Source organism: Prinia subflava, assembly GCF_021018805.1.
Source record: "Prinia subflava isolate CZ2003 ecotype Zambia chromosome W unlocalized genomic scaffold, Cam_Psub_1.2 scaffold_43_NEW, whole genome shotgun sequence".
Classification (NCBI taxonomy): Eukaryota; Metazoa; Chordata; class Aves; order Passeriformes; family Cisticolidae; genus Prinia; species Prinia subflava.
In genome coordinates, this window is record NW_026960615.1 from 335,813 (window position 1) to 354,404 (window position 18,592).

The 18,592-nt window shown below is 46.8% G+C and overlaps 1 protein-coding gene across 4 annotated transcripts in view; it reads right to left on the reverse strand.

Annotated features, from left to right (window-relative positions):
- LOC134565250 (glypican-4-like) overlaps positions 1–18,592 on the reverse strand; it is a 127,656-nt gene that overhangs the window by 45,221 nt on the left and 63,843 nt on the right. For all 4 annotated transcript variants that reach the window (XM_063424759.1, XM_063424758.1, XM_063424757.1 and 1 more), the window contains 2 exons: positions 12,888–13,279; positions 2,343–2,508 (listed from right to left, as the gene is read on the reverse strand). In XM_063424759.1, the coding sequence (XP_063280829.1) occupies positions 2,343–2,508; positions 12,888–13,279 (558 nt within the window). The remainder of the gene's footprint in view (positions 1–2,342; positions 2,509–12,887; positions 13,280–18,592) is intronic.

Genomic DNA, 18,592 nt, shown 5'->3' on the forward strand with positions numbered 1-18,592 from the left:
CACCCCGAGCAGGGACCCATTCCCATTCCCCTTCATCTACCAGGTGCCCCTCTATTGCCTGAGAGTGAGAGGCATATGAGTCCTCTGACTCCTGGTGGGCCTCCTTTAAGGATGTAAGGGCTGAACTCCACCAGTCTATTTCCCTTTCACTATCCCTGATACTCCTTAATCTTTCAACTTCCTCCCTAAGCTCAGCCACTAGCGAAAGGTCATTTACTTGTTCACACCGTAGGCAGGCCTTCTCCACACCATCCCCTGAAGCCACTGATAAGCTCAAACACTCCGGGCAGGAATGGGTCTGTACAGACACATCCTTTTTGGAGGGCTCTACTTGGTCACATACACCTGTACCAACCACAGATTTTGACCGGGTTAAAACCATTGTTTAGGAGAAGGCCCAAGATTAATCAACCAATATAAACACTACACCACACTAGCAAGAACCTGCAGCCCTGCCTGCTTGCCCTGCCTGCGCGAACTGCTGCGCAAACTGCTGTGACCCTGTGCTGTGACCCTGTCTGCCTGCTCTTGTTTGCCGCGCTCCGGGTCACCGCGCTCCCCGGTGGTCTCTTATAATGAGTCACTCAGGAACAAAGGAAGCGCCAACCTCCTGTTCCTGAAGGGCTCACAATGCAAGCCCCTCACTTGCTCAGCGTTTTTACAATGAGTCACTCAGGAACAAAGGAAGATCCAACCTCCCGTTCCTGAATGGCTCACAATTAGTGAGCCCCTCACCTTGCCTGGATTATCAGAGAACCCATCTGCAGTAGGACTCCTGAAGGTAGAAGAGCAATGAGTACCCGTTGCCAACTCAACAGTGCACCACTGGCAGTATCGGACACATTGAGATGCCGTGATCCCCATCCACAAGATGATCCGAGAGCTGGAGAGCCAAGGGGTGGTCAGCAAAACCCACTCACCCTTCAACAGCCCCATTTGGCCTGTGCGCAAGTCTGACGGAGAATGGAGACTGACTGTGGACTATCATGCCCTGAATGAAGTGACTCCACCGCTGAGCGCTGCTTTGCCAGACATGCTGGAACTACAGTACGAGCTGGGGTCCAAGGCAGCAAAGTGGTACACTACAATTGGAATTGCTAATGTGGTTTTCTCCATTCCTCTGGCTGCAGAATGCAGGCCTCAGTTTGCCTTCCCCTGGAGGGGCGTGCAGTACACTTGGAACCAACTGCCCCAGGGGTGGAAGCACAGCCCCACCATCTGCCATGGACTGATCCAGGCTGCACTGGAAAAGGGTGAGGCTCCAGAACATCTACAGTACATTGATGACATCATTGTGTGGGGGAACACGGCAAGGGAAGTGTTTGAGAAAGGAGAGAAGATCATCCAGATCCTCCTGCAAGCCAGTTTTGCCATCAAGAAAAGCAAACTCAAGGGACCTGCCAAGGAGATCCAGTTCCTGTGAGTAAAGTGGCAAGATGGACCGCATCAGATTCCCACTGAGGTCAATAAGATCACTGCGATGTCTCCACCAACCAGCAAGAAGGAAACACAAGCTTTCCTAGGCGCCATAGGCTTTTGGAGAATGCACATTCCTAAGTACAGCCAGATTGTGAGCCCTCTCTACCTGGTTACCCACAATAAGAACGATTTCCACTGGGGCCCCGAACAGCCACAAGCCTTTGCCCAGATCAAGCAGGAGATCGCGCATGCAATAGCCCTTGGCCCAGTCAGGACAGGACCAGAGGTGAAGAACGTGCTCTACTCTGCAGGTATCTGATTTTCCAAACCAAGACAAAGCACAGAACAGAAATAACAAACAGGAGGAAAAGGATGGCAAAAGCACTCACATAGTGTCATGCAAGACCTGCTGACATTGCAAAAGGATGGTGGCCGAGCATCAAATGAGCTGTTTAAAAACAGATTCAGACATGTCCAATTCAAATTTTTAGATTAAAATCCAGCCCTACAGCTTTTCCCAAAGCTCTTCATGGCTGGCAAGGAGACTCCCAGGTTGCTGAAGGAGAAAACTGACTTCAGGAAGGACAGCTGTATGGTGACAAGGTATAAGTAGCATAGAAAAACCAGCTTGCACACATGCTTGGTCCAGCAAGAAGAAACATTCCAAGCCTACAAGCCCATGCCACCTCCATCCTCCTAAAGCTTGCTGCAACAAAAGTCACTGGTACAACAGTCTCCCTTATTTAGAGGTTAATGTGAATGGCAAAAGGTGTGCTGTACACAGATGTGTGGAAGGAAAAGATACCCATCACAGATACCAGAAAAACCTTCTACAGCTAAGCACAGCCACTCACAGTACTATTCAGGTGAGGGACACAGTATCAGTGCGGACTTACATGCAGTTTTAACTCATACTGCCTTACCCATAAAGATATTCCACTCAGCATCCAAGTCCCCTTGGTTGGCCAAGCAGCCTCTCATGACATTAAAGCAGTAGTTGTAGCAGGGCTTCACTGACACCAGACCTTGGCAGTGTGGGCAATACATCATTTTCAGCAGCGCTCGTGTACCCTGCGGCGTGGGGTTTACCTTTATAAGAGAAAAAGTCAAAAGGACAAGAAAATTAGCCCTCAGTCACTAAAGCAAAAAACCCCACACATTTACCTCCAAGGTGCATGGGACAGAGCAGTGCAGAAGAGACAGCAGCAGGGTCAGCCATTGCCATCTGGTCCCTGCTTATGTAGTCCAGAGATCTGGGGAACAGATGAAGAGGTCTGGCTCACCTGCTTGGGTGTATCTGCTGCTCCAGGGGACATAGCCCCCATCTCTGCAAAACATTATTTGCATCATGCAGTACATCCTGTATGATGTGGGACCCCTCCCAGGGCTGCAAGGACAGGCACTCCAAGGGGACCGGCAGTACTCAAACTCAGGGAAGGCAGTAAAATGCACCCAAGTCAATAGATGTCACACAAAGCTGCACTCTCTGAGCCCTGCTGCAAAACACATGATGAAGATGATGATGTTGGGATTTTTCAGGAAAAAGTGGGATGTCAAGATGGGATCTCTGACACGATCCCTGTACCAAACCCATTGGGAACATGCCCTCCTCCTCAGCGGGGCTGTGGCTCTTCCTGGACAATCACCCAGCAGGGCTCTCCATCACAGAGACCAGCTCCTTTATATCACATTCAAGTCCCTCAACACAGCATTTACATGACAGATACCCGAGTTCATTTATGCTCAGCACTCATCACACTCAGTAATGCCATTCCCCACACCCAAAGGAGGTGGCAGCTACAACCCTGCAGCTGACGACAAGCCGAGAGGACCCTCAAAGCCACCGTGCAGGTGCTGGGCATGCAAGTGGAGCTGTCTGCAGCAGGCACGTCACCCCTGAGCCCTCAACAGGGCTGTTTTCCAAAGTGATTCATGGTCATTCATGTTTGATTCACTCTCTGGCCCAGCTTCAAAACATTCATTGAAACCATTTCCATCCAGTCAGTCCAAGGAGCATAAACTCCATCCCGACCCCATGGTGGGTCCATCTGAAGCACTGAACACAGAAGCTCCTTTAAGAGCAAGTTTAAGTGTTAATTAGCCATACATGAAAATAGAAAATTAAGATGCAATCAGAGATACACTGACAAAACAGAAGTGGTGTCTGGTGTTTTAAACAATGCACCTGAGACTCCTTGTAAGGCATTTAGGGAAGTGCTCAAAAGAGGCTGTGATCCAAGACCATGCTGGAGGAGACACACAACATCCCTGAGAAAGAGCAAAGTCCCTCAACACAAACAGCTGGAGATGTGGATGGCCTTCACATGTCATCTGCTGGAGGTCTGGGAACTGACTTCACAGCAGAGAGGACAATAGGACTAAGTGGAGATGAATGAACATGAGGAAGATCTGGTACCACACATATGCTGAGGACCTTACTATTGCCCATCCCAGTGCAAGGACTATGGAGAAACTAAGCCTAATCCTCTGGTGCAAAAAGTTGTTGACAACCCATGAAACCAGAACGCAACAGATTTTAACAAAAACAAACCAGAAAAGAAAAAGCATTACATAATCAGGCTGGCTTTGTTAATAACATCAGCATATTTTTAAACCTTCTTTTCTTATGAAAAGAGATGACAGATAAAGATCTGCTGTGTTTCTGGCAACTCCAGAAAAACCACAGTTTCTCTTCAGCAGGCAAATGAACTGGTTAGAGAGACAGAAGGACAATTTTCTGCAGCTGATGTAGCTCAGCACTGGATTTTGGCTGGCCAACAATGTTCATCAGACAGCACTTTACCCTTCTTTTGTCCACCAAGAGCCTGTTTGGATGAGGAAAAGGAGAATCCATGTAGAAAGCCATTTGTGGTGGCTGTGGAATCTGATTCAGATGCTCCAGAGCATATACACATTTTATATTTATATATATATCTATATATATTTGGAAGGCACAGTGGGAGCAGGAGCCCCAGGAGAAGATTCCCTATTGGGACAGCATGGCTTTAAAGGAGAACTGGATCAAATACTAAGAGCTCAAGCAACAGAAACCAACTAAATCAGATGATTTATAGTTGGAAAACTGGAAACAGACAAATGTAAAGGTATCATCTGCTATCCAGATGGTGCAGTCCTTTCAGAACAAAAAAAAGTGGCAGGGGGAACTAAATAACATCTCACACCCAGAGAAAAGAACTCTGAAGGACGTTCAAGTTTAGTAGTTTAGTTGTTTCTCTGATAAAAATCCCTTCCTGTGTCACTCAGTGGTAGGTGACAGGACCTCCATGCTAAGTCCAGAGGCTTATCAGTTGATCCTGGCCATCCAAGCACTGTTAGCCCTCAAAGGAGTGCTCTGCATCCTCCTCAGGAAGAAAAATTCAGAAAATGTTGATAGCACAAGCCAGGTGCTAGAGCAGTTTGAAGTGGAATGAAGAGCAGGAGGATTCCCCAACCTTACTGCAGAAAGCTGCAGCTTTATGAAAGGGACCGCATGGCAGCATGCTGTAAAAACCCACCCGCAGAGCCATGACCCAGGAGGTCCCTTCTCATCTTAGGTTCCCACCTTGCCCCACAAGCGCCGAGTGGCTGCAGCCCTGCAGCATCCCCCACTTTGATAGTCCATAGGAGTTGATCTTTACGAATCCCAGCAGATGCAGGGGAAACTGAAGCTGTTTTCCTGCATTCCACAGCAGGCAATATGCAATGGTCACTTGGATTAGGTCCTTTGAGCAAAGACAGGATGATTTTAAAAGCAAGCGAGGTTTTGCTTCCTTCCCCACATAGGTTTGAGTCCTGCACAGAGCTGAGCAGAGGGTGATCGCAAAGGGATAATGGAAAAGACAAACCCCAGCCTGCAGTGACTGCCAAACCGAGCCCTGCTACTGATGGATGTAACCCACAGGGAAACTGTTAGTGTGCAGTACAGTCGCAGGTAAAGAGGAAGATAATGAGGAAATTCATCAGTCTAGAATTGGCATTTTATGGTGTCAAAAAGCAACAGGAAATCACAATTAGAGATCACTCTAAGAGAGAGTTTTGGGGAAGACTATGAGCAATTATACCTCATTACAACAGTGATAAATGCTTAACTGCTGAGTATCACTGCAAGGAGAACCTTAACCCCTGACACAGGGCCTGTACCTGGTCCAGACCAGCTCTGGCTCTGTCAGTGGGGTGTGCCATATGTTGCATTGGCAATTCTTCACAAGTTTTTAATGTTGGTCCTGCCACGCCAGGTGCAAGCTCTTAAAACACCATTGTATGTAACAGTAAACCTGGATATGCTTTGTTCTGGGGTTGTGTTTATCTGGGAAGCAACTCAAGTTCATTCAAACTATACTCTAGAATGACCCTCAAAACCAAGTAATCTCCTTTTTAATAAAGCTGAGTACCAAAGAGAGCTTTATTTGCTGGAGGGGATTTACTCTGGTAGATTTGAGCCCAGTTAGTAGTAGCTGCAGTGCACATAGTCCGTAAAAGCTTCTGATAGAAGTAAATGCACTCCGGTCCCTTCCTTTTATCTTGTGAAATTTATTTCCTTTCCATGGCATTCCACCCTGTGGTTTTATCATGTAAATTACAATTTGTCCATATCTATACACTTTGTCAAATGTGAAGATTAAAAGCTGCTAACAGATGTGTTTTGGCACCAATTTTCATATCGAACTTGCTCCTTAAAAATACAGATTTGCACACAATTCACAAAAATCAAGTGAAAAGCAAACAACTCAGGGCTTAATGCAAGCATTTTGTATCACATTTGTTGGGGTAACGTTCCCAACTTATACTGACTGGTAGAGGTAAAATCATGTTCCTGTAAAAATGACATGTTTTTGGCATAATAAAATCTAGTTTTTCTTAGTATCTTGTCATACCCATCCCACTTCAGAGTTTCACATGAGGGAAACTTACACCCTTAGCTTTTTCCAACTTGCTGGCAATTGCAGCTGGATGCATTCCTGTGGTAGAAACATCACCACTAAAGTACACACCTATGGAGTGCAATGCCTTATTCACAGGCTACCACAAAACCACCAAAACTCAAGATAAACTGATCTGTTCAAGCAGATAAAGTTCAGAGAAGCAACCAGATTCTTTTTCATCTCCTTCTCAAGGCAAGGAATAGCTGAGGAAGGATGACAGAGCTCCAACCATGGACAGTCCAGCAGGGAGCTCCCATCAGCTGTCAGACAGCCAGAGCTACATTACATTCTCTCATTCTACCCTCCAGTAAACATTAAGAATGTTAATAATAACATTTAAAATCTTGTAAGTTTTAATAACTATTTATAATAACACTGATAACTCAGGCTTTCTTATTTTCCATGCTTGCACAACAACAGCATTGCCATGCCAGCAGCACAGCTGCCAGAAAACATAAAAATCCAACAATCTGAAAATAAATGTAGTGAAATTACTTCTGTTTTATACTGTGTTTTCTTTGCAAAAAAACAAAAAACCAAAAAACGAACAACGGCAATACTGGCTAAAAGACTGGAGGAGTAACTTCTCAGTGACACGGAAAGATGATTTCAAAAACATACTCTGAAGCTGCCCATGAGATGCTCTAGGTGAGCAGTCATCTTAGACAAGTGAGTTGTCATCAATTTTTGGGACCAATACAACCCTACTTGCATCATTTTTTCCTTCTCTCAGTGTTTTGCAAGAACATCATCTTGGCACATGCTGGGCTGACGTTCAGCTCACTGTGAGGCAGAACATCACTTGGGAGGCTCCTGGTTTGCTTCCCCACCTCAAATATTCCAATATAAGTGTTTTGGAATTAACTACGTATTTAACCAATTTTGCTGGCCTGGTGCTAGAACATTAATAATTTAGACAGCATCTGGTTCAACCACAGATTTGGGCCTCTGAGGTCTTGCATAAGGGAACACATTTAGGAGTGATTTTGAGAACTGCATGACTGTCTCAACACTTGCTACCCACTGTGATGTCTGCTGCAGCATTATCTCATGCAAGGAAATGTTCAAGAGTACAATTCCCTACTTACAGCATGCTCCCTCCACTCCAGATGTGACAGTGCCAAGAGGAAGCACAGAGCTCCTGAGACTCACACCACCAGGCACTCAAGCTGCTCAGTATTAACATTCACATCCTCGTCTTCCCCAACAGCAACCCCAGTCCACAAGGGGAACGGGGGACCTTAGGGTGTCAGCCAAGTGAATGTCTCTCCCTCTGAACACTTATATAGCAATGCCAGGCTCAACATCTCCTGCTCATGGTGCCCTTGGGACCAAAGGGCCTTTCACATCAAGCTTTTTCTCTGTAGGAACAAGCCTCGCCCTGCCTCAGACACCAAGGATCATGAGGAGCGTTCCATTTGCTTTAATGAGCAAAGCAGCAGGGACATTTATCTGGGCATCTACATCCAAAACCATCCTTAATTATCCCTCACATTGTTTTCAAAATAAGCAGCAGAACCACAGTGCAGGGCAGAGAAAGAAAAAGCCAAAACCATGCCAGTGGACTGAAGTACTCCTGCATGACACCATCGACTTCAAATCCAGTCCTATCCACGCACTTCCAGCCCTAAATCTGAGCTGACTGCTGCTTCAGCATCCCTTGAAGGCCTAGCACAGGCCCTCAGATGGCTGGAACTGAGGCAGATGCAGTCACATTCTTGGCAGGTCTTCTCAGGGTCATCTTTGATATGGAGAAGTGCTTGGTATTGTTTTCGGCATTGATGTTTGCCCCTAATATGTGGAAGAAAATGTCCTTGTGCACGGCAGCCCCTTGGTCTGGCTTTGTGGCTTGCAACCTGCTGCCTGGACAGCACTGCCTCTTTGGAGGTCCCTCTGCTACACACTAAAAGGGTTCCTTAGCTCCTCTGGCTGTTTCTTAGTTACCCATATAGCAGAAGTGTTGTCCCCCTATCCCTTCCCAATGCATGCAAGCAATATATTCCATTTCTGTCACTTCCTCAGCAAGGTTGGCTCTTGCCCGAGCAAAATATTGCAGCCTTTGGATATAGGAACATGAAATTCCTCCTGAAAGAGGATTACAGTCACATTCCCCTTAAGTGAAAACCATGGGCAAAAACTGCACAGAGGGAGGTTGGATCTCTGACTAAACTTTTAGATCCTCAAATGGTAATTACAAGGGGCATAACTTTTACCAAACCCAGATCTTGGTGCCCTACTCTTTGTGATGACACAGGCCTTAATTCCTATTCATTCATTGTTTTATTACTTTCATCACTGCTCCTCCTAAGCCAATGGCTGGTCCATATTCAGCATCTATGCCAAAAATGACATGAGCCACAGTTCAGGTTGCTCATGCAGATCAGCAGGTCAACCAACAGCTCAACTTGTGCTCCACAGGTGCCTCATTCAAGATGAGGCAACTCAAAGCAAAAGGGGGTAAAAAGCCACTGGGCTCCCGCTCAAGCTTTGAAGCACCTGTGGGAAGGCAATCACCTGTCCCCCTCTGCAATTCTCTTCATAAACAGTTTGAAGAAAATTCCCTCCTTGGCTTCTACCATTACACTTCATTAGAGCAGAAATGCCAATACAAAGAAAGCTGACCTCCTCCACCCACTGGGAACATCTCCAGCAGCCTCCTCTTGGTTGCTAATGTCAGCAGAGGACAGCAGATGAGGAAGTAGGTGTAATCCTCATATGAAACTGCATTATTTCATACGGCTCATAACTGTGCTTTCAAACTAAACACCATTTCTTGCATACAACTTTCAAGCTGCTGCCTTTCTCAGGGTTCCCAAGGATAGGCTGGAAGACCCTTGCCAGCAGCCCAGATGCTTTGGTGGCAGTTACATCTCATGTGGCTTTCAGCACACAAATGCTTGTTGAGGGAGTGATTTGAGAGCCTCCTGAGCTCCCAGCAGTTCTGCCTCAAATGATAGAACACAAGGGCAAGAGGGAAAAGTGGTAAAAGAATCCCAAAACAACCATTTATCAGTATAAATTTCCAGGGGGCCTCCAGAAAACTCTCACCACCACTGCCAAGTGTAGATCATACCCACACATCCTAGTCTGCAGGGAGATGGTGACAGACACAGGGATTCAATTCTGGGTGGCTGCATGCTTCAGCCTTCATGTGGCTCTGCTGCTGACCTCCAGTCAGACCTCCCCTCCCAGCTCTTCCCGACACTACAAAATGCTGTCAGGGAGCCTAGCCCTTGATTTCACTTCTTCCCCCACAAACAGGGACCTCCACCCCATACGTGTAGCTGACCTGCACCCCACAAGCCCCAGTGCACTTTGCCCTCAAAGGTGTCATGACCCTCCACCAGGCTGTGGGTTTAATGGCATGCAACTATGGGAACATCTCATCAACCTGAGAACTGCCCAGTTGCAGGTTCTCATCCTTTTTCAGTCACTCATGGCTCTGGCTTGTATTTGCTCCTTTTTCCCAGCCCTGGCCAGGGCCAGAAATGTCACTGCTGGCAGCAATTTAACCCAGCTGACTTTGGTGCTTGTCCAGGGCTTAGTAGAAGGAGAGTGATTAGGGGACGGGCAGATTTCCATCTCCCAAAGGCAGGGGCGGGAAGGTCAGGGAGAAAGCACCCAGCACCAGCACAGGACAGAGAGAAGCACTGGAGGCCCTCAGCCCCTTGCAGCAAACCTCAGAGGCATGGCACATCTCTAACAGGCAGAAACAGCATCCTGTACAGATCTGCTGCTTAGAACAGATCCAGAAAATATTGTACTTTTTGGGTCTAAAGAAGGGAATTTGAGAGGTGAAGACTTGAGCATCGAAATTGTGGAGTTTAGACAGTTTGAAAAAAGTCTGTGCTTTCTCAAAACCATACAGCTCTCTCTGTTGTGTATTTTGGCACAGTGGTAAAGGTTTTAATCCATTCAAGGCTGAATTTAGTTATTTTCTAGCATTCTGGCTCAGAAATCAAGCATACTTACAGCTTTTCAATATTCTCTCTTCTTTTACCCCTTTATTCCCAAACTCACGCAAGAACAATATCCTTCTAAATGCAACTGCCTAGTGAAGATGTAATAATATCTAGGATCATTAAAAAGCTATCAAGGTTGTTGCACTGAAGAGTGCTATTTACTCTCCTGATAGTATCCCAGGAAAGTACACAGCTGGGCCTTGCAGTAGTTTGTATTTCTCCTTCTGAAGATTTTCAGTTAAACGTTTTTAGCTTACTAGTCACAAAGCACATTAAAAGTAAAACTAATTTGCATTCCTTTGGACATTTTTTCATAAAGAAGAATGAAGATTTATCCCCCAAGTTAATCCCTGGTATAAGCAGTCATTTCACTACAACTCCTGAGTAAAACTAATAAGGAAGAAAAGTCAGTGGAGTCATATAGAGCTCAGCAAAGTCAGGCTAATCTATATGTAATGTGGGAAGGCCCAAAACACAACCACAAAGCAGCAGGCATAAAAACATCAGCTTTTAAACTCATGTCTAGGATTTCCCATTGTGTCTTGCAGAAACACGATGTTAGATTCCCACTGAATGAGATTAAAACACTACAGGAAAAATTATTATTCCTTCTACTGCTGCAACTAAAGCTTAGGTATTCAACAGCAGGGACTTTTGATACTGCTTGAAAAAGTCAATCTGTTGTAGGGTTTCCAGTCCAACTTGTGAAATTGAAGTGGAAAGTAGAGCAACTGTGATTGTCCACGGCAAGTGAGCTATTTTTGCAGCTGTGTGGGACTCTGGGTAGCTTTCCACACTCATGCAATAATTCTAGGGTTGACGGCAACTCTACACTCAAGGATCTTCAAAAGGGAAAGAGAAATCACGACACCACCTCAGGTTCATGACTGATTTGTAACAGATGCAGGGACCATAGCCCTTGTGGTTCTGTGTCAAGTCTGGAGATGTTTTGATGAATTCTGAGCAGATGGAGCATGAACATGATCCCTCACCCATGCACGTTTACTGCCTATCAAGTAACTGCACTGTACAGGGGCTTAACGGCTAGATCTCCCACCCAAATATTTCATCCACACTCTACAGCAGTAAAAACCCAATTCCCTGACCACAAGAGCTGCCACAGCCACCAAATCTGAAACCCCAACCAAGAGTCGGCAGGCTTGGCCAGTGGCCCAGCACAGAGACCTAACACTTCATCTGCCACCACCCCTCCCTCTCACCAGGACAGCATCCCTGAGGCTGAAAGGTTTTGTGATCTCATAAGAGTGACCCCACATGTCACACATAGAGCTCCACACACCCATCCTCAACCAGCAGCATATTAACTTGAGAGTCATCTCTATTAGGTGGGGAGTCAAGATGTCCAAGGACCTAAACCTGCTACTGCTAACTTACAACTCACTCCTGGAGTCTGGGTATTTTAGTTAAGCAACTCCTTCTTTGCTAATATTCTTTGCCCTTCCATACATGTTCAGGCCTATTGCTGGCTGTTTGCCTCATTTCTCTTAATGAAAAATTAACATGGAAGCTGACTTCTTTTTTCCCCTATCCTCAGAGACAGTATTTTAATATTATTCCCATAAGTAAAAGAAATTTGAATGATTGTCTCATTTAAGGATGCTGTTTGTGATGCCCACAGAACTGCATTCTGCTTCTAATAGTATCTGAACAGCTATTCTTTTTTTTTTCCTGGCACTTGGGGTGATTCACACTCCTGCCTGCTCTTTCAGCCTCACATTTTATTACTCCATAACCAGGTAGAGAGAAAGTAAACATCTCTCTGCCCAATTAAATGATTACAATAAATCTTCCACAGCCCACAGGAAATGAGTTTCTTAAAAGGAAATCACTAATATTTATTTTCTTACATAATCACTTCAAGGGGATTATTGACTGTTCCCTATACCTTACAACTCAGACTAAAATTAAAGACAAATCTCATATCAAAAAAGCAGTCATCCCACTAACTCCAAAGTGATTTATATGAAGAGGGAGGTAAACATTTAAGTGACCAACACATCACAGCTATTTTATCCCCCCCAAAAAGTGACTTTACTATAAAAGTCTGAGGTCTAACTTGTGCTGCATGTGTGGCACCAAGTACAAGTGGCTTCTGCCCTGTGCAGATCGCTCTAGCTTACTGTTATCACAGAAGTGCTGTTTGCTCATGTGAACTGCCTCTCCCCATGCCCTGGAGCAAGGAGCAAATCATCAGCTGCTCCATAATAGATGCCTGTAGCATCCGTGACTCACTGTAATTTAAAGGCAATATTAAGAAGAAGATATGGCCATTACACAAGCAAACATGGTTATTTCCACTGCAGAAGGCATTTAATTTCCCACTGTTGTTGTTCCATAGACAGGAGGAAAGCATCCATCTGGGGAACTGGGCTGCAGCAGTGGGCAGTGGTGTCCCCAGAACATGACTCTACCATGCAACAGCACAGCCTACATAGATGGTGCTGGGTCCCACCTGTGCTCAGCTACCACCACCACCACCTTTAGGTACAGGACAAGAGGGAGAGATGCTGCCCATCATGGGTCCGAGGGACATGGGGACAAACAGTCAGGGGATGGAGCTCACCACAGACACTTTGCTGATGACATCCCTGGCGATGGCCAGGCCCTGCGCGAAGGTGCGAGCGGCCACAAAGGCTCGCGTCACTTGCAGCTTGAGCTTCCGCGGCACATCCCCGAAGGGCTTCAGCTGCTCTGTGTACTTGCTGACACACTCCAGGTACTCATCCGTGAAATGGTACTGGGGGTTGACCAGCCGGAACATGCGCTCCAGCAAGCGTGCCCAGAACTCGTTGAGCATCTCCTCCAGGTTGATGTTGCCGCCCGTGTAGTAGCGCTTCAACTCCACAAAGAGGTCCTTGAACAGCTCCGAGTTCTGCATGTACAGTCGGCCATATGTCCGCACAAACATGTCATTCAGAGACTTCTCAGCGTTCTCCAGGAGTTCTTTGAAGAACTCTAGGAAAGAGGGAGAGAAGATATGGTAAACACGGGCACTGAGTTGTGTGTTCACACACGCCTACAACCACTGCTTAACTGGAGGATTAGCACAATGAGACCATCATCAAATTGAAATGGAAAATTCAAGGATTCCCCCCAAAATTTTCATCAACGTCTATATCTCAAAATTTTTGATTACTCTCAATAAACCAGTCCCTGAAAATCTCTATGGACTGGAAGACTTGTATGAGTGAAATCTCTCCTGATACAAATATGAATATCATGGTTAAGAGTCAGCAAAAAGACAAAAAAAGCGCAAAAGTTTCTGATGTTCCCATTTAAGCATCTTGAAAGATGTAATTTCAAAGAACAACATATTGGAAAGAAAAAAAAAATTTGTTAAAAAAAAGTTTTTGTTAAACAAATTTTTTGCACAAATTAATCCTTCTTTTCAGTTCTTGACAATTCGTTTTCCAAGATTATCATAAATCAGCCTTAAAAATGAACAAATTTAAATATATTTAAAAAACAAATTTTAAAAATCTACGTGGAGGTTCTTTCTCCCATCCTGCAAGTTCCTCATTTCTCAGGGCAGGGCCTGACCCCTTACCCAATTGATCCTGATTGCAGAAGGGGCTTCAGATGTTTCTGGCAGTGCAAAAATCCCCACAATTACACCAGAATTTGCTTAAAATCTAAGGGCTAAACACTTGGCACAATAACAAGAGATTTTTCAAATGACAAAGGACAGATAGGGTTTGTGATTTTTATCACTTTCTCAAAGCAAATCCCACTTTGGTTCACTCTCTGGGAGCACTGGACAGCCCAGAGAGTGCCTGCTGCCATGTCTTGGCAGTGCCACATGTGTCTTTAACACTGATAACAAGTTGACCCAATGATGATACCATTGCAGAAGCAGTTTAAAGAACATGTTCTCCAAGAACACATCACCACAACCTTGACACGTGGGTCTAAGCACAAACTACTCTGCCACCAAGCCTTTGCCTTGGAGATTTGGCATAGATGAGATAAAATAAAATAAAAAATAGGGGAGAGGTCCACTAGGCCAAAAGCATTTGGGCCATTTTGGAAAAAAGTCCCTGCTCTATGGCATTGAGGGCAGCTAAGGAGAGCAAGGTAGGTGCCACTGGGACAAAGCCTCTCATGCCTGTTTGCTCCAGCCCTGCAGGGAGCAGTGCCACCCCAGGGAGTGGGCACAGCTGGGTGAGGAAGCAGATTATTTTACGCATGTCACCAACAATTGAGGATTCTGACTTCTGCTTTTCTGTGACTCATATTCAATAAATATTAAAAAAAAAACCAACATGCCTCTGTGGTTTTCTAAATCCTCAAAGGAGCAATGCTTAGAGCTAGAAGTTGTTATAAGAGAGGGGGGGTATTATTTTGGCCCAGTGTGAATTTAAACTTTGTTAAAAGACATTAAAAGTATGCTGAAGTTGAGATTTTTGTCTTCAATGCTCCAGTACAAACAAAGCCTAACACAGAAAACATTTTCTGGAAAAACCGAAACATTCCATGAGTTCCTGATGAACAGAGTCGTGGGGTTCAGTGCCTGACATGGCTGTATATAATGCAGCCTCTTAGGAGCACAAGAGAAATGATCCAGAGGAGATTGATTTCAAACATCCAACATGTCCTCTGTCCATTATCAGCAGGAACCTCCACTTTGGTTCCCATAACTGGCATTTCCTCTCTAGGAAGATTTTTTTTCTGTTGAGTTTATACTATAGAGATTCCACTGCCAGAATAATTCAAAACAATCTCTTCCAAATTGCAGATACATGAGCTAATTGAAGAAACACAATCACTCCACCCACTGAGAGACAGAGTAAATCCCACCTCCAGACAACACATCTACTTGTTTTGACTTTCAGACCCAATATATTTTTTTATCTTGGATTCATAGGTGTCACCTGAAAATAATCTTTTTTTTTTTTAGGTAAGAAGGGATGCAGTGTTTTCCTATTCCTTGTGCTAATATTTTCAGATATTTCAAAGAGTGGGATTTTCATACAAGAGGGCTTTTGCTGAGGAGAGCTCAGTGCTGTAGGGCACAGTGCTACCTAAAACAAAGGCAGCTCCTGGAAATGAGATGAACACATCAAAGGGGCACATTCCCCTTCACCCACAGACAGGTTTGGCATTTCCCTACATGCACTGGCAATAAAGGAAAAAGCAGCAAAAACTGCCTGGTCTCAGCCGCCTCCTGCCACCACCTGCCCTGTGTCAGGACCAAAGCACTGTTGTCCTCAGTCTCCCCAGCCCTGTTCCAGGCAGAGCGCTCAGGACTGAATCCATAGCTGACCACTGCAGGAGTGCAAAGCTGTGCTTTCAATTTCTTTATCTTCAGGAGCAAAACACATTTATTTCAGGGAATACTTTCACACAGAGAGGCACAGGGCTCCACAGCACCACACTTACTCCTCTTGTAGCAACTGCAAAGTGTCAAAACATCAGTGACCCAGGGCTCAGCACCTAAAACCCTCAAGTTTTATAGAACAAAGGAAACCTTAACTGCAGTGCGAAAAAAGGTCAAGTCTTATCCAAGAGTTCAGCAAGGCTGCTGAGCCAATGTGCTTGCTACAGACACCAATCTGTTGGCCATGTTCGGGTGTGCTGGTGCCCTTCCAAGAGGACACCAGGGCTGCCACACACCTTTCTGCTCCCAAAAGTTACCAGACATGCTGCATTTCCCATGCACCAGGTTTCCTTATGTCTTGGGTTGAAAAATGTAACCAAAAAAAAGTGTATTATATTTTCATCTGTTGAAATCATTTGGGAGATACTGTTCTTTATCTCTTGTAACTCTAGGGGCAGAAGAGGGAGATGCCTTCTCAAAATAGACCATCTGAGGCAGTGTTTATCTCTTCCATTGACTTCGTCTCCCCCTCTGGGGGATATCTTCTCCAAATGGGCCATTAAGGCTCACCAATGACATTACAAATGACATCATCCCATTGTGAGATTGTCTGGGTTTGAAAGAGAGGTATCTGCTAGGGAGGGGCAGGACCTCCCTAGAGATGGAGAATTCAAATCCCCTCCCTCCAAATTATTCTAATTTAGAATATTAAAGGGGCTTTCAGGAAGAAGTATGGGGATAGGAATAACAGTTCTTTACTAGTATATATGACAAAATGAACAAACAAGTACAGCATTAATAATAAACAGAACCAGGAACCTCGAGGGCTTTCTTTCACAAAAGCCTGGGAACAGTTTGATCTCTGTGCCCCTGCGGGACTCTAAGAGACCAAGCTGGAACAGTGGAAAGTCCCGGACTGGTGGACGAGATCAGATGCTCTGTGCTGGTAGATGGAACGGCAGGGATGTCCCGGCAGGGCAGGGCAGGGCAGTGCAGGGCTACAGAGTAGCAGAAAAGCCTCCAGGCGCAGAGGAAGCAGTGGCGGTGGGGCGGGACGGCCCAGAAGGGCAGGAGGCAAGCTCAGGGTTCCCGGTTACACAAGCAGATGATAGTAGATTTCCCAGGATGAGACGGCATGATGACCGCGAGGGGAGGAGGGATAAGGGTAAGGAAGGAGGTTACAGAATTTACAAAACCGAGTTCTGGGAGGTGCAGGTCTTGGGCACAGCTGAAGACTGCTTTTTCCTTCTCTGATGGCTCTCTCGCTGAGATCTTTTCGCTGCTGTCCAGGGTGTTGGCTGCTCGAGCTTGACTGTGTGCTTGTTCTGCGGGGCTCTTCTCGCCCCCACTGCCGGGCGGGGGGAGGGCCGGGTGTGGTCTGCGTGGCTTCACTGGGTGCTAGGGCTCACGCGCGTGCAGTGCCGGGGCCGGGGCCGGGGCCGTGCCGCGGCTCACGATGGGGCTTCGCCACGCTGGCTCTCAGGCCCGCACTGGTCTTGCCGGGTTGGCCCGCGTGGCCGGGCCGGCGCCGCCCACGCTACAGCGGCTGTCCCGCCACTCCGGGGCTCACACTGGAGCTTTGCCGCACCAGAGCCGCGCTGCCCTCGCCGCACCGCCGCCGGGGCCGCACAGCCCGCGCCGCGGCGGGCCGGAGCCCCAAGGGGCTGGGACCCGGGCCCCTGCCGGGCTGGCTGGCAGTGGTGGTGGGACGTGGGGTCTTTGCATGGTGGGGGAGGGGCCGCCCTGGGCCGCGATGGCTCGGGATGGCCACTCCACCAGAGACGGCACTGAAGCGGTGTTTCGTGGGGTTCTGCGCTGAGCTGGTGTTGCCGTGATCCATCTTTGTCTCAGGGTCGTTGGTGGTCTTCCCCCACGTTGGTGAATCATTTGTTGTAATTTAGATTTTGGGGGGGGGTCCCCGGGGAGGGTTCCCCAGGAGCCCCCCGGGTCCTATGTTCGTTGGTATTTGCATGCTGGCAGGCAGTGGAGACTCTAGACGGCTGGTGAGGTGCTGATGAGATGAGGACTTATTTGCAGTTTGACCCCGGGAAGGCAGCATGGTCACTGAGGAAGAGGGGGAAGGGAAAGGGAGAGGGGGAAGGGGAGAGAGGGAAGGGGAGAGCAGCGAAGCCCCCAGAGACCACCCGGGAAAAGAGGACGAGCCCACTTCCCCCTGCACTCTTAACAGGGAGTTTCAAAGAAGGTGTGGTAAGATTCTGCAGCCAATGAGGTTACAGATACATGATACTGCAGGGAGGTTACAGACTTAGGATAAACCATACACTTTCCAGGGGTGAGCCACAGCATACCATTTCCATAAAATGCAATTCCACACTGCTTCAGAGAATTAAGATACTGCCCAAGAGACTGACCCTACCCCAGAGCCTGTCTCAGATATAAACCACCGAGACTGGGTGAAGGAGATTCGTGAGATGGGCCAGATGCTGAGGGAGTACATTTCCCCTGTGGTAGCCTCATTAGCCCCAGATGGTGGGAAACCCTCCCTCTGCCCTGACAAAGGAGAGTCTGATGGTGCACCAGTGGAACCCAAAGATGTTACAACCATCCAGGTGCCAGCTCAACCACAGGGGCAGTCACAGCCAGCAGCAGTTGCCCCTGGGGAAACAAAGAAGTCTAAGGTGAAAGCGGTGAACCCAGGTAATAAGGATAAAAAAGGAGGGCCCTCAAAACCTGCAGGGGAGCCTGAGGTTGAGATCATCACTGAGTCCCTGTCGTATGAAAGTCTCCGTAATCTGCAAAAAGATATTGTACGACGGGGATGTGAGGGTTATACAGCCTGGTTACTTCGGGTATGAGACCTTATGGGTATAGAGGTGTAACTAGACAGTGGTGAGGCAAGGAATTTGGGACCCTTGACCCAGGACTCAGGTGTGAATCAGGTATTCGTAAGGGAGCCAGGGCTCCTGTCCCTTTGGGAGCAGCTTTTGATG